Below are 14,351 nucleotides of genomic sequence, written 5' to 3' on the forward strand. Positions count from 1 at the left end.
AAAAGAACCCACATCTCCTGTTTTAAGTTTTTTTCTAACCAGGCCCAGGATTAAATTGGGTCAAGGAATGCCTTCTTTTTCAATACTAAGGGAAAACTAATTTGAGGAGGGGACGATAAACAGTTAAATATGTAAACATTTTCTTGTAATTAGTCATTATAGTAGCTATAATTTTTATCTTAAAATGACAAGTTTCACTTTTCCTCTAGCTTGTGACATCTTTTCTTTTCATCAGGATTGATGTTCTCAAGATACGTGTGTTACGTATCTTATCATTATCATAAGATTCATTATCATACTGTGTATAATGTAAAATGCCATAATTTAAAGCGTATATTCTGATCTAAAATTTAAAATATGATACCCTTGTAGTTACTGTTTATCAACAGGAAAACGGTTGGAGCCAGGTTTTTAAATGTCTGTTTGCTGCAGGTTCTGATTTTTCTGAGAGTTCTTTTCCACGAGATGAGTGTGAACAGTTGGCTCATGACCAACAGGATCATGGTAGGCATCAGGAATGGGTTTAGGTGTATGGTTTTCGTGAAAGTTTAAAGCATAGCAATGTGGTTATTCCTCTAACTGCTTTACTTAGGTCAAGAAAGGAAAGCCTGTACTTGTATCATTTCTGTTGAAATGCTCATGGAGTCATAATTTCAGACATTTGAGCAATTAATGCTTCCTGTAGATTTAGGATGCAAACTGTTACATATCAGTATGCTCAAAAGAAGTTGCCCTCCAGAGATTACTCCCCAGTGATCAGCACAGCCGAAAGCGCACAGGTGCGTCGCTCTTGAGTAGTCTCCCAACCCTGTTATATTTTATAGACCTAATTGTTGCTAAGATATTATAGAAGGACTTAAATGTTGATCAAAAGAGAAGTGTAGAATGGTTTTGGTAGTGAAAAGAAAAAAAATCTGTGAAGGCAGAAATCATTGGATCCAGCAAAAATGAGATGGGTTAGAGGATGATCTTTTCTTCTTGGGACACACATGGGTGACACTGGCATATAGTCCATGCTCCCTTGCTTATACCTGGAGTTATGAAACATTTTCAGTTCCTTTGCTATAATTCTGTCTTTTTCTCTGTTTATGCCCCAAATCAAGTGAGTGATGCTTTAACTGCTGTTTGTTTGTTTAAAAAGTGAGTCACAAACTTCAGGTCCTTTTCTTTGGCTACTCTTGACAACTAATACTATGGTGGACAACTACTGAGTTAAAAGGCAGATAGAGGGCCGAAAACAAGGAAGGTCGGTCAGTGAGATGGGAAAGAGTGGATGGCAAAGTCCAGGAAAAGGAGATCTCCAGCATCAGACTCTGAATGTCAGGTATCAGAAAAACAAACATCCATCAACCAATCAACCCTTCTCCGCATGCAGAGTGGATTTAGGGTAAAGTTTAAATTCATCTGCCTTTAAGCTTGAACTCCAATATTTTTATATATGTTATTGAACACTGGGACTTACCTGATTCTCTTTTGCCTCTGCACCCTCTCGCTGCTTCGTGCCTTTTGCTAGGAATGCCTGCCTTTCTCAGAGCCTGTATATCTTGATGGTATTCCTGTGTGTGACTAGACCTAAAACTTCCGATTTTGGTTTTTACTCTGATTTGTCTTGAGACCTCTCCAGATATAAATTTTGCCACTAAAAAGCCATGTGACCTTGGGTAAATCCCTTGGTTTCTTTGTTACCTCCCCCAAAAGTACAAAATATAGAATCAGGGAGTTTTATTAATTTTCTTTCTTGGAAGTTTTGACTTCTAAGACAATATGTATGTCCATAGTGGGTTGCCTTCTCCCCACACCTCACCCCAAATTATCAACCATTTAATTTATCATTTAGGCTTCCCTTCTAATTTTGCCTTTTAACTAACTAGTTTATCTTTTCATGTTTCATTGGTGATACGCTGTTTCATTCAGGAAGATAATTCAGCTTTTCAATAAATGTGTTTAAGACTTCCAGTTAAAGAAGTGGCATTTTGCTGGCATTTGACTCTGCTCTCTGCCACAGTATATGAAAATGAGAGTGAGTGTGAGTTTACAGTGTTTATGTTCAGACCCCCAGCTGCCTTCCTGCACCTCACTTTCAGGATGCTGGCCAGAGTTGAGGTGTCTCCTCTGAGGACTCTGACCAGCTCAAGGGAAAGGACCTAAAGATTCTGACACTGTTTGCCGGAGGGGATGTCCAAAGAGAGTGTCCCAGTCTGATCACCTGACAGTGGACTCTAGTCAGAAAGCCCTACTTGTGAGTCTAGAATCCTCTTCAGCTTATTTGTGTCCTATTTTTTTCTCTCATAATTAAAAAAAATTGTTACAGCCTTATTAAAGCATAATTGACATATAATACACTGCACGTATTTAAAGTGAAAAACTTGAGTTTTGATGTATGTATGCTGCAGTGAAACTCACCATAATCACGTTCATGAACACAGCCATCTCCCTAAAAATTTCCTTGTGCCTTTCTGTAATCCTCTTCCCTCCCTTCTCTCCCATCTCCTTCCCTCAAGCAACCACTAATCTGCTTCCTGTCATTATAAAGTAATTTGAACTTCCTAGAGTTTTAGGTACATAGAATCATAAGTTATGAGTTCTCTTTTTGTCCAGCTTTCATTCAGCATAATTATTTGAAGTTTATGCTGCATAAATTTAATAGATCAATTCTTGTTATTGCTTATCAGTGTATCATTGCATGAATATACCACAGTCTGTTTATCCATTTGCTCATTGATGGACATCTTGGTGTCCAATAGCATATAGTGTCTGCTCAGATATTTTGTTCAATTTTCATTAGGCTGTTGATTATTAAATTGTAGTTTCTTTATATACTCTACATAAAAAGTACTTTGGGAAGCGTTTGTGTTGGGGGTGAGGGGAAAGAATGAGATATATATATATATATATATCTCAAATCTTTCAACAAAAACTTAAAGCAAGTAGGAGCACTGCAAGTAATATTGTAAAAATAGGTACTAAAATGAGAGGCCCCTGTTTCTCATTGCCTCTGAATGGAAAGTGTGGTAAGGGGACTAAAAAGACTGCTATTTTTTTTAAAGCCTTATGGATTTGTATCTGCAAACTGTTTACTTTTGTAAGTTTGACTAAACTAAAAATGAATGCATATATGGAGTAAGTTTGTGTGTATGCATAAGCCAGATACATCCCCTGTCATTCAGTTCTTGTGTCTGTGTGCAGTCTTGTCTGTGTACAACTTAGATGCAGTATTCAGTAGTACTTTGGATAAAAGAATCCATTTTTACAAAAGCAAAAGTGAGCAATGTGGACTTGATTAAAACCTTGTTTACGGAAGACAGTCCTCTTAAGTCCACTCATGGTCCTCAATTTCTCCCACACGTCTTCCTCCACTCTGCAAGTTCAAATTTTTCACTTCTTTATTACATAGAACAGTTGGTTGCCATCTTTGGTTTCTTGAGTTTCCCCTGGGATGTCCTTTGCTATCACACCACCACCACCACTACTCCACACACACACCCCAAGCAGCTCATAAGAATATATGAAGATTTTTTTTCTCCAAAGAATTGCATACAGCCCTGTCCCTCATAGGAGTCTGGTATGTGATTTCTCCATTTCTTCATCTAGATCAGTATATACTCTTAGTGTTAGATCAATCCCATCAAATGTTGACTTGTGAAAGACTCTTTAATACAATATGTTAAGGAGTATCCTTTTGTAGGTGTGTCTTGAGAATTTACTATATTTTAAAATTTCACCCCCTTCAGTAATTTCCTGTCTTCCCTTTGAAGAACTTAATATTTGACAGAACTTCTTCCTCGTGCTCTTCCTTTGAAAGAAGAATCTCAGAGGGAGATAGCAGTCATCTCTTAAGAGATGTTGGAATTCAGAAGAGAAGAACAAAAAACGTGGTTCTTTTGTCAAGGTGCCATGAAAAATAGACCAGCTCTAAAACACACTAGTTATTTTGACTAGATAAAGAGATTTAGAAATACTGAGTAAAATGAACCTTGTGTAATTACTTTCTATCTGCCAGGTACTGTTAGCAGGCAGTTTACAAATGTTATCCTATTTATATTAGTGGGTTCTGTGGAATTTAGGGGAGGGAGATTCTCTACCGGAAAAGATGGAAAGAGTTATTAATGGTTTTAAAGAGGAATCCTAGAATACAGTGACTTACCTAACTTTTCTACCAATTTAAAATGTAGCAACACTGCTTGTATAAATTTTTGGAAAATACAGAACAGTGTAAAAATGAAACAGAATCACTACCTCTGAGAAATAGCTTTAACATTTTGATTTATTTTTGATCTTTAAAAAAATTTGTATACCTGTTAACATGCTTGAGATAATGTAGGTATAACTATGATTTTAAAAAGCTTTATATCATTTTCTCAAGTCATAAAATTTTTTTTCATTAGCATCATTTTAGTGGGTGTGATATTTCATCCCACGGCTCTTCCCTTGTTACTGGATGTTTGGGTTTTGAGGTTTTCTCTTGTTAAATAATCCTCCAGTGAACGTCTTTTTTTGTAGATGTTTATCTTCATTTGTGATTGTTTTCTTTGTAATTACTGAGTTTAAAGGACTTTGGTAGTTTGTCGTCTTTTGATTAAATTTTTCTGCCAGCCTCTTTGTGAGGCTGGTTAGGTATTTGGGATTCTTTGTCTTTTTCTGCTGTCTGTACATTTCATGCCACTCAGCTTCTAGCTCTCTGATTTACTTTCTCAAATTCTCATAGCCTTTTTAAAAATTCACAATTTGTTGTTGTTTACATGTTTGACACTTCCAAGAGATGTTCAGTTTGAGAGCAGGGACTGTTAATTACTCGCCTCTGGCACAGTACTTTTCACCTGTGATATTCCTAATGACTCTTGAATGAGCATCTTGTGTCCAGTCTTAAGCCTGAATCCACTGACATTGGACTCCGGTAAAATGCTTGTTTTGTGTCTCTTTAGAAACTGTAATATGCTTGTGGTGACTGTTTATCACAGGGCCCTGTTTCTTTTCTTTGTCCTTTTTTTTTGAGGGTCAAGGGAGGATTTTTTTTCCTTCTGGTTCTACGGCCCTGTTTCTTTTAACTTAAGCTGAATAATATGTTAGCTGAACCACACAACTGAAGATGAGAAATACTTTGTTACAACCATGCTATATAACTAACTCTTTTTGAGATAGTTCCACTATGCCTGCTTTTAATGGGTAAGATAGACTTTACTAAGTGGAGTAGGATACTAAGAAGCAGCCCAAGGAAGTGGATGTTACTTTTATTTCAAAATGCTGATGATATAGATGAATAGATAAATAGAAAAAGTCTTTCTAAAATACTTGTTACAGATTAATAAATCTTTTCTTTTTCCAGAGGAGAAAACTCTCCAAAAGTTTGACGTTAAGCATTTAAGTGCAAATATATGTTGAGTTAATCCAGAAAAGAGGTTCTGTGTTTGTAGATGAAGTAGAATTTTAAAGTTTTAGGAAGGTGTCCTAGCAGGCTTTTCCTGTGACATTATATGTGAACTTTTTTTTTTTAATCCTCAGACTTTGGAAAATTTAAGATTTTGCATATAAAAGTTCCTTCAAAAGTTATTTATGTGATCGCTGTGCTAGGCAGTAACAACTGTGGCCTGCCAAGAAGAGAGGCTGTTATGCAGGACTTTCAGTCCAGCTCACTTGGTGTGTCCAGTGTTCCTCCTTGGTTTCCTTCTTTGTGCGGTGATTCATCGGGTGCTGTATGCTTCCAAGGAGCCAGTGTTAAGTGTATGCACATACGCACATGTCCCCTTCCTGGTCTTTGATCTCTTGCTGTAATGAGTGGGGATATATCGTTTCCAGCTATTCTTAGACAAGGAAGAAGGGCATTTTGCAGTCAGCTGTCAAACCTTCAAATCTCCATAGTTTTGCTACCATCCTGTCCTGTTCTTAGAACTCTTGATAGTGATCTCTCTTTCTGTCACTGTTACTTTTGAAGTTTGTTTTTTTTTTTTCAAGTTGTACTGAGCTCAGCTTGTATTCCACAGACAGCCGAGGTGGAGAGCCAGACTGTCAGTTCTGAGTTGCATCATAATCTTGGACTTGTCCCTACCATGTCCTTTTTTGATGCGTGTCTGAAGATTCCAGCTGAATGTTTCCCCTAGCTGAGGCTGTGTGGGTGAAGGTCTCTGTGCTAAAATGAGGGAAAACTCCTCCTTTTGAGGAGTTTCTTTGACTGTGCCCCTCCAGTATATTCTATACTAGGTGGCCCTATAAAGCAGATGCAACTGGGAGTTGAAAGGAAAAAATTTGGAATGGTTTTGGGGGTCTAGAGAGATTCTAGTTTAAAGCTGCAGTTGTACACAAAGAGATTAGAGTCATCAAAAGTCAATAGATTGTAGTGGTGTTGAGGACCTTAAGATGGCAGCTGTAGAAGTGGGATGTGATGGGGGAGGGAGAATAGGATGGATTATGGGATTGAATGTAATTTTTTTGCATCCGGTTAGTCGATAGACATCAGCATATATGTATTTGAATATTCAGAGCAGGTGTTTTTTTTTTTTTCCTCTTTGTCAAGTACTGCCTCTTAATTGCTTAGAAAGTTAAAGATGTAAAAGCATAAAATGTGCCAAAATAACTATCATGACATTCCTCTAATGTTGAAGTCTGTGAATAATAGTCTTCTTGTCAAGGAATGCAACTTAGTGAACAGTGGCCGTCTGAAATGCCTCTGAAAGGAAAGGAATGAAAGAGGAAGGAGACCAGAAGAGTGGGGAGAGGTGTGGGATAATTTCTTTCCTAGCCTGAAGGGTATTATTTGTCTAGCTTCCTGAACCATGTAAAACATGTAGAGAACCAGGAAATTGGCAGACGGGCCCTCTTAGAAGCCAGGAGTCCAAGCATCAAATCTCTCAGTGCCTCACTCCACTTTCGGTGTTTACTTGGTTTGTTTACTAGTATTTTAAATACACTTTTATAGCATTTTGATCACTGGTTTCCCAGCTCACTGCAGATGAGAACAAATGTGGAGAAACTGGAAAGGTTGTTCAGAAGCAAGCACAAAAAGTACCAAAAAGAAAAATTGAAAATTGGTATCTTGATAGTGAAAAAGGTTTTTAAAATTAAAAAATAGGAATTCACAAAATTTAATAGTCAAGGAAAATTTGGTTCAAAAACAGTAACTCTGTGCTGCTATCCTCATCTGGACTAGCTGTCTTTTAGGACTCATGATGGAACTCCTTCATGAAGGCCTCCCAAGCTCTCCAGAAAATGAAATGCTTCTCTCTAGGCACTTACTGAATTCTCATGTGTCCATTAGGCTCTGAGCCCCCTGTATGACCCCATCTCTGCCGTCACAATGATGACCTGCAGGCACATCAGGAGTTCTTACTGTGTCACAGATATGCTGGCCTGCTTGTTAATCTGGGACATACTTTGTACATCATACTTTGCCCTAGTTCCCCATATTACAAAATACTACTTTTTCTTCAAGACACACACTCTTAAATTCCCCACCTTCCCCACGCAGGTGTTGCCATTGCTTTGTATTAAGTCAATGTTTCCTTGATTCTGAAACATCCTTTAGGAAATAAATTACTGAGTTAATAATAGTTGTGGGGAGTAGAAGGGAAAATTACGTATGCATACAGAAATACTTTTACTAACAGAAGCATATTATAGTGATATTCTGCTTTCTTTAATATAGAAAACTGAGTCAAAGTGTTTTCTGAGTCTTAAGTCATCTGAAACATTTTGGCCATTGATTAAGAATCACAACATGGTAATATGTTGCTTTTTATAACCTATGTTCTGTGATCTTGACCTCCTTAACCACCTTGACCTCCTCACCTTGACAGTTGACATGTAATTTTGAAACTTAGTAAGTAGATAGGTTTTGTTTGCATTTCCTGTTGGTTTAAAACTCAAGTTTTTTTAATTCTCTTTGTATGTTTTCATTTTTTTGTCCTTAATGTAATAGTAACTCTGAGTTTTAATACAGAAAAAGGAAACACTGCCTTTCCTTCATTTGATAATTCTGTGATTTTTCTGAGAGGTAGCAAATTCTGTTCCCTTTAATTGCTTTGCTTGGTATGTGACAGACAATCTGTATAACTCGTTTTTGGTTTCACTGTTACTTCTTTAATTATAAACTTCTGAAAGCTGTTTTACGTGAAAGTTGGGGATTCAGATTCCCGTCAACTCAACAAGGGTGGAATTTCCTAATTTTATGGGCTAAAAATGCTGGGAAGTGGGAAGAATGATTTCCGAAATACATTTAATCCAGGGAAGTATGGTACTTCTAAAATACTATTTGTTATCGTATATTTATCTGTCATTTTACTGTTAAACAGAGTTCAAGAGTGGAGTCTATGTTGGGGTGGTTTATATCCCCTGGACCTAGCATAGTACCTGGCAAACTGTAGGTCTTAAAAAAAAATTCAAAAATTAAAAAAAAAAAAAGAGTAGTAATCCTTGGTGATTACTTGCTGGTTTAATTATGTTTGACTTTTTCAAATTGTCCAAGATAATTTTGCAGTATGTTTTTGGAAGATTTTTGTGTAAAATATTTAAAATAAAGTATTCTCTTTATAAGGATAAAATTCATCTCATGGCAAAGCGAATAAATAGCTCACAAGCCAATTCTGCCTTTAAATAAGTACTTTTGACATGAAGACTGAGTATTATACTAGTGAACAGTCACCGGCTTCAGAACACTGCTTTTGTAAAGAAAATGGATTTGGCTTACTAGCCTTAATATTTGAGGTCATTAGGATAAAGATCCTCTTTGGTAGTCAGAAGAGGATTGATTGTGTCAGAACATGTTGCATGTAACAGTTGGTATCATGCATTCTGTCTTGCAGCCCTCCAGAAAAGATAATGGCCTCTATCTGGAGGTAGAGAAATGAGTCAGTTCAACCTGCCCAGATGCTCAGTGGCAGAGAAGGCCTGGGGGCCCAGCCCTCTAACTCCCTTGTCTGCTGCTCTTCCTGCTGTACAGTGTTGAGCCTCTGACATGCTACCAGACGTTTAAAGTAATGTCAAGGGCCAGTTTTTTGTTTTGTTTTGTTTTGTTTTTCTGTAGGATTAAAATGCTCTTGGATGATTTTTTAAATGCTTACCTGTTTACCTAAGGCTTGATGAAAAAAAAATGTACAGGAGGCTAGAGATTTGGCTTAATCTGATTGACTCTAAATACTGATTATAGAAGTCCAAATTTAAATCTGCTTCTGCTTAGATTCTGGGAAGATTGTGCCACACATTTATAGTGACACTGAAGACTTGATATTATCTTGATCTTAAAAGGAGAATTTATACAACCAGAGATATTAGGAGGAAATAGTAATTGTTGATGAAGTGTGATATGTCTGATGATATCTGGGGGGAAAAAGTTAAGGTCTGTAGTAGAAACACAGCATTGGAGATTCAAGAAAGCATTCCTGTCAACATTAATAAGTGATAAATAATAAATGGTAAAACACATGTTTATTAATTTTAAAAAAGCATAATTCTGTTGAATCCTTTCCTCAAGATTGAACAATTCATTTGAGCTTAGGATGTTGACATTCTGAATTGAGTGAGGAGATTTTGTGTTAAGAAATACTGCCTTTCATAAACACTTGCCTCTGATATACAACAGGTTCTATGATAGTTTTTTTTTACACCAGTGTCCCTGTAACAGTGTGTGAGCCATCCACTTATTAATGAAACTTGTGTGCAAAATTATTTTTGATGTATCTTCCAAAAATTGAAGATTTGCTATCATTGAGGATACTTTCTTTCAAAAGTGCCTCACACTCTAAAGGAAATTTCAAAATAGGAGTGCTTGAAATGTTTTCAGCAATGACAGCCTTATTAGGATGAGCTGAGGTAATTTATACTTACTATAAAAATGGGCATCTTAGGCTATGTATTTCTGATACATATTTTGACATATCAGTTATTATTTTATAGTCATACTGCATAGTCATAGTCAGCAGCACCCAGGACAGAGTCTAGATTTGTTAGATGCTTAGTAAATGTTTACTAGAAATAATCCAACTATCCAGAAAGTTCCTAACTGGAATTTCTATACATTTTATGTTTAAACTATGAGTTAAGCAGTTGATAAGAATTTAATTCAAAAAGTGAGTTCCGGGTTTATGATGGGATCAGTGCAAATTCAGTGCAGACCATTATAGCTTTTGTATTTATACTATTCTAGAATGACATTCAGAATTTAGAAAACACTTGCTAAACTTTGTATGTGAACACTGTGTGTACTATGTGTGTGGTGTAAGGTAGGAGATGAAGGTGAGGATACAAAAGAAGTGTCTCCCTGATTGGTTATGATGTATTGGGTAAAAAAGATGAATATAAGTACTTATATAGCAAATTAAAGAATAGGTGTGGATTAAGAAGCTATATTGATGGTTTATATAAAATGTGTGTGTATATATACACAGTGGAATATTATTCAGCCATAAAAAAGAAGGAAATCTTGCCATTTGTTACAGCATGGTTGAACCTTGAGGGCAGTATGCTAAATGAAATGTTAGACGTAGGAAGATGGATACTGTATTATCTTACTTATATGTGGAATTTGAAAAACAAATGAACAGATACAGATTGGTGATTGTGGAGGTTTGGAGGGGGTGGTGGTGCAAATGAGTTGGGGTGGTCAAAAGGTACACACTTCTAGTAATAAAATAAGTAAGCCCTGGAAATGTAATACACAGCGTGGTGACTATAGTTAATAATACTGTATTGTATAGTTGAAAGTTGCTAAGAGAGTAAATCTTTAAAAAAGTTCTTACCACAGGAAAAAAATTGTAACTGTGTATAGTGATGAATGTTAAGCAGACTTGTGATCATTTTGCAATATAAACAAATATTGAATAATTGTATCTAGACCTGAAACTAATATAATGTTATATGTCAGTTATATCTCAATTGAAAAAACATACTGAATATGGGCCATGTGAAATAAGGCAGCCTCTGAGCTGTAGATTGGGAATTTGGTGTTTTTAAGTTTCGTCTTAGAAGCATGAAGGTTATTTATTCTATTAGTCTGCAGCCAGGAAGGCATGTCATATAGCTGGCAGAAGCTATTTGACAATTCGTTTCCAATGTTTTTTAAGTGTGGTAAGTTGGGAAACCAGAGTGAGGTGAAGCTTAGCTATTGAAAGGCCTAATTTCCTTCTGAATCAAAGAAAATTGATTACATTTAGTGTTTAAACTACTTTTTAAAATTTGTTTGGAAACCGCTAATAATTAAATCGGTATTAGAGTTGCCAGGTTTAGCAAGTAAAAATACAGGACACCCAGTTAAATTTAATTTCAGATGAGTTAATTTTTTAGTATAAATATTCTACACATTGGACGGACATACTGATACTAAAAAAGTATTTGTTGATTGTCTGAATTTAGATTTAACTGGATGTTCTATATTTCACTTGACAACCCTGTTAGGGTCTGACAAGACAGGCAGTAGCAGTGTGAATCTTTCCTCTAAGTTGGAAAACAGGAAGTTGAAATACGGACCATAGGTTTTTAAAAGGATGCCAGTATTGAAAAGAAAGTTTGAAGAGCATCTGTTTATTGCCAGTCAGTGTAGACAGGAGGTTTTTAGACTCTGGATGAAACAACTGAAGTCAATACAGTGAGCCAAGGCTCTGAACCATTAAAGTGAACTTGATACTGACTCTACATTGTAGCTCAACTTCAGGCTTCTTATGTTTTTTTGTTTTTCTTGGTTTTTTTTTTCTGGTAGACTATAAGCAAAAGGTAAGAGTAGCCCTAAATCCATGGAAGGGAGCACTGATGTTTTTGCACTTGGACTGGGAGAGCTAATAAGGGGCAGCATTTTGAGGGCAAAGAATTTTAAAGCTCAAAAAGATCTTAGAGAGCTTGGTCCAGTCCTCTTTTTTTAGATGAGAAAACAGAGCTGGGGACCCCACAGCTTGCCCAAGATTGTACAGTGAGGATGAAAACCCAGATATGACTCCCATTTTAGTGCCCATTCCACTGTTCAGTGGGTGGCTTTCCTAAACTCTGACAGAAATAGTACCCATTCAGAAAACTATTTGAGTGCCAGCTTTATGTGTGTTCATTGTAATTCAAGGTACTCTGCTAGGTGCTGGGATGATATTGGTTAAAGCACGTAGTCTCTGTCCTGTTTAAATGGAAATTTATTGTCTTTCTATTTATTTATTGTAGGCACTTGATGCTAAATGAACACTAGGGTAAAATGGTTTCATTAACGTGTGTAAACCAGTGGTAGAGCTCTGACGCCTGATCCCTGTAGCTCATCCCTCTGTTCTGCAGTTTGTAACAATTGTGCCAAAACTCTTACGAGTCTCCAAATATTTTATAATTTAAAACCTCTGCTCAACTGATCAGTGTTAACTGTTCTTTTATAGTTCAGTCAGTTACCCTTAATAATCAAGAGTAATATCGATGAGACCTCAGTGGTTATATGAAAGAAAGTGCTCTAAATCTGTGCCCTGGTACACTGAACAGACAAAAATCTTGGCTGAAAGCCTCATCATCTTCTTTGGTTAGATGCTCACTAAGGACTTTGTTCTAGAATGATGTCTGATTTGTAAGGTGGGTGCCTTTGAGTGCTTATATAGGACTTCTCAGGTGGTCAGCAATACAGTCCTGGTTTTTCTCTCCTCACTTGGAGCAGAATGTTCTTAAATGTTTTGGGGCTCTTTTTTTTTTTTAAACATCTGACTTAGTATTCTTCTGCATATGACTAAATTGATGGAAAGGATGATCTTTCATGTAAACACTGAAAAAATAAATAGTATTCTAACTTGTAAAATCTAGCAACTAAAATCACTGGGTGAGTAATTTTATTTCAATCCCTTGTTGAACTTGTCCCCCCCAAATTCATATTCTTTCTGTCTTAGCAAGTATAATATATAGGATAAAATAATATTTTATTCAGTTGCCCCAGTTTTGTAATTTTTACCATCAGTTTTTCAGCAGATGATGTATAGTAAGAGGAATAATGATCCAAATGTATACTCTTCTGTGAAATTTGGTATGTGTTTTTAAAATGGATCTCATTTATAAACTTGCCTCTTTAAATTAGAGCAAAAATGTTCTAATCAATAACCATTTGGGTTAAATTCTAGTTAATTAAGAGTTCTGTACATTCTTAAAAGGTGTTCTGTATGGTCGTATCTTTATGGGAAAATAATGCTGTCAGTATTATTTAAATGAGAAAGAGACTAGGTGGTTAGATTGGCCACTTTTTTTTTAATGAAAGTGCAGTCAGTTACATTGTGTCTATATCTGGTGTATAGCACAATATCCCAGGCATGCATATATATACATATATTCACTTTCATATTTTTTCCATTAAAGGTTATTATAAGATATTGAACATAGTTCCCTGTGCTATACAAAATAAACTTATTTTTTTAATCTATTTTTATATATAGTGGCTAACGTGTGTAAATCTCAAAATTGGCCACTTTCTTGACGTTACTCACTAGTGAGTTGAAAGAAATGAATCATTTGTATTTCTAGAAAATGTAAGTAGCCGCATAAGGGTATTATGTTTAATTATGGATATGTGGTAGAGACAGGATCATATTTTTATTTGGCTTAATACCCAGCTGTTTTCTCTTAGTATGTATGTGGCCACTGTGGTGGCACTTACTGTCAGTTTAGCTAAGTAACTTTGCTACATGTGTCTGTGCGCGCGCGCGCGCACACACACACACACACACACACACACACACACACACACACGACACTCCACTTGGAATGTGAAACTCTTCCAATCATGTAGTGTAATGTTGCTATTGAACATAAATAGGCTGTGCACTGATGTAGGCATAGTGATGCCTGGGGAAATGGCCTGTGCCTGGAGGGTGCTCTTGGGCTGGTTAGGTTGTTTATGAATATGTTTGGTTGATTTAATATTCATTTGTTACTTGTTAGTATTTCTTAATGAAGAGTGTACTCAATGTAACATATTTTTGCTGAAGTTTCCTTTTGGATTTTTTAGGAGGTTTTGTGGTATGCTCCGTATCACATTCTATGTAAACTGGATAAAGGAGGAAATACAGTTGTGATTTAAAAACACTTAGCTATGAACTGAAATAAAAGTGAGTGTGCTCAAAAGCCTTTCAGGGAACTATATTCAATATTTGGTAATGACCTTTAATGAAAAAGAATATGAAAATGAATATATGTATGTGCATGACTGGGACATTGTGCTGTACAGCAGAAATTGACACATTGTAACCAACTGTACTTCAATACAAAATTAATTAATTAATTAAAACTCTTAAAAAAAAAGCCTATTAGTTATCTGGCATTCTTGTAGTAAGGGAGAGTAGGGGACAAGAACTTGAGAAAGGGGTCCAGTCTTTGCTTAGACAGGGTAAAGAGTAGACCAAAGTCAAAGTAGGCTGGAAGCAGCA

General features: G+C 36.2%; 1 protein-coding gene across 1 annotated transcript in view; it reads left to right on the top strand.

Annotated features, from left to right (window-relative positions):
• LOC141578982 (uncharacterized) overlaps window positions 1-14,351 on the top strand; it is an 81,164-nt gene that overhangs the window by 17,928 nt on the left and 48,885 nt on the right. The window contains exon 4 of the mRNA XM_074373081.1: window positions 433-504. Coding sequence (XP_074229182.1) covers window positions 433-504 — 72 coding nt within the window. The remainder of the gene's footprint in view (window positions 1-432; window positions 505-14,351) is intronic.

This window comes from Camelus bactrianus, chromosome 1, assembly GCF_048773025.1.
Source record: "Camelus bactrianus isolate YW-2024 breed Bactrian camel chromosome 1, ASM4877302v1, whole genome shotgun sequence".
Taxonomy (NCBI): domain Eukaryota; kingdom Metazoa; phylum Chordata; class Mammalia; order Artiodactyla; family Camelidae; genus Camelus; species Camelus bactrianus.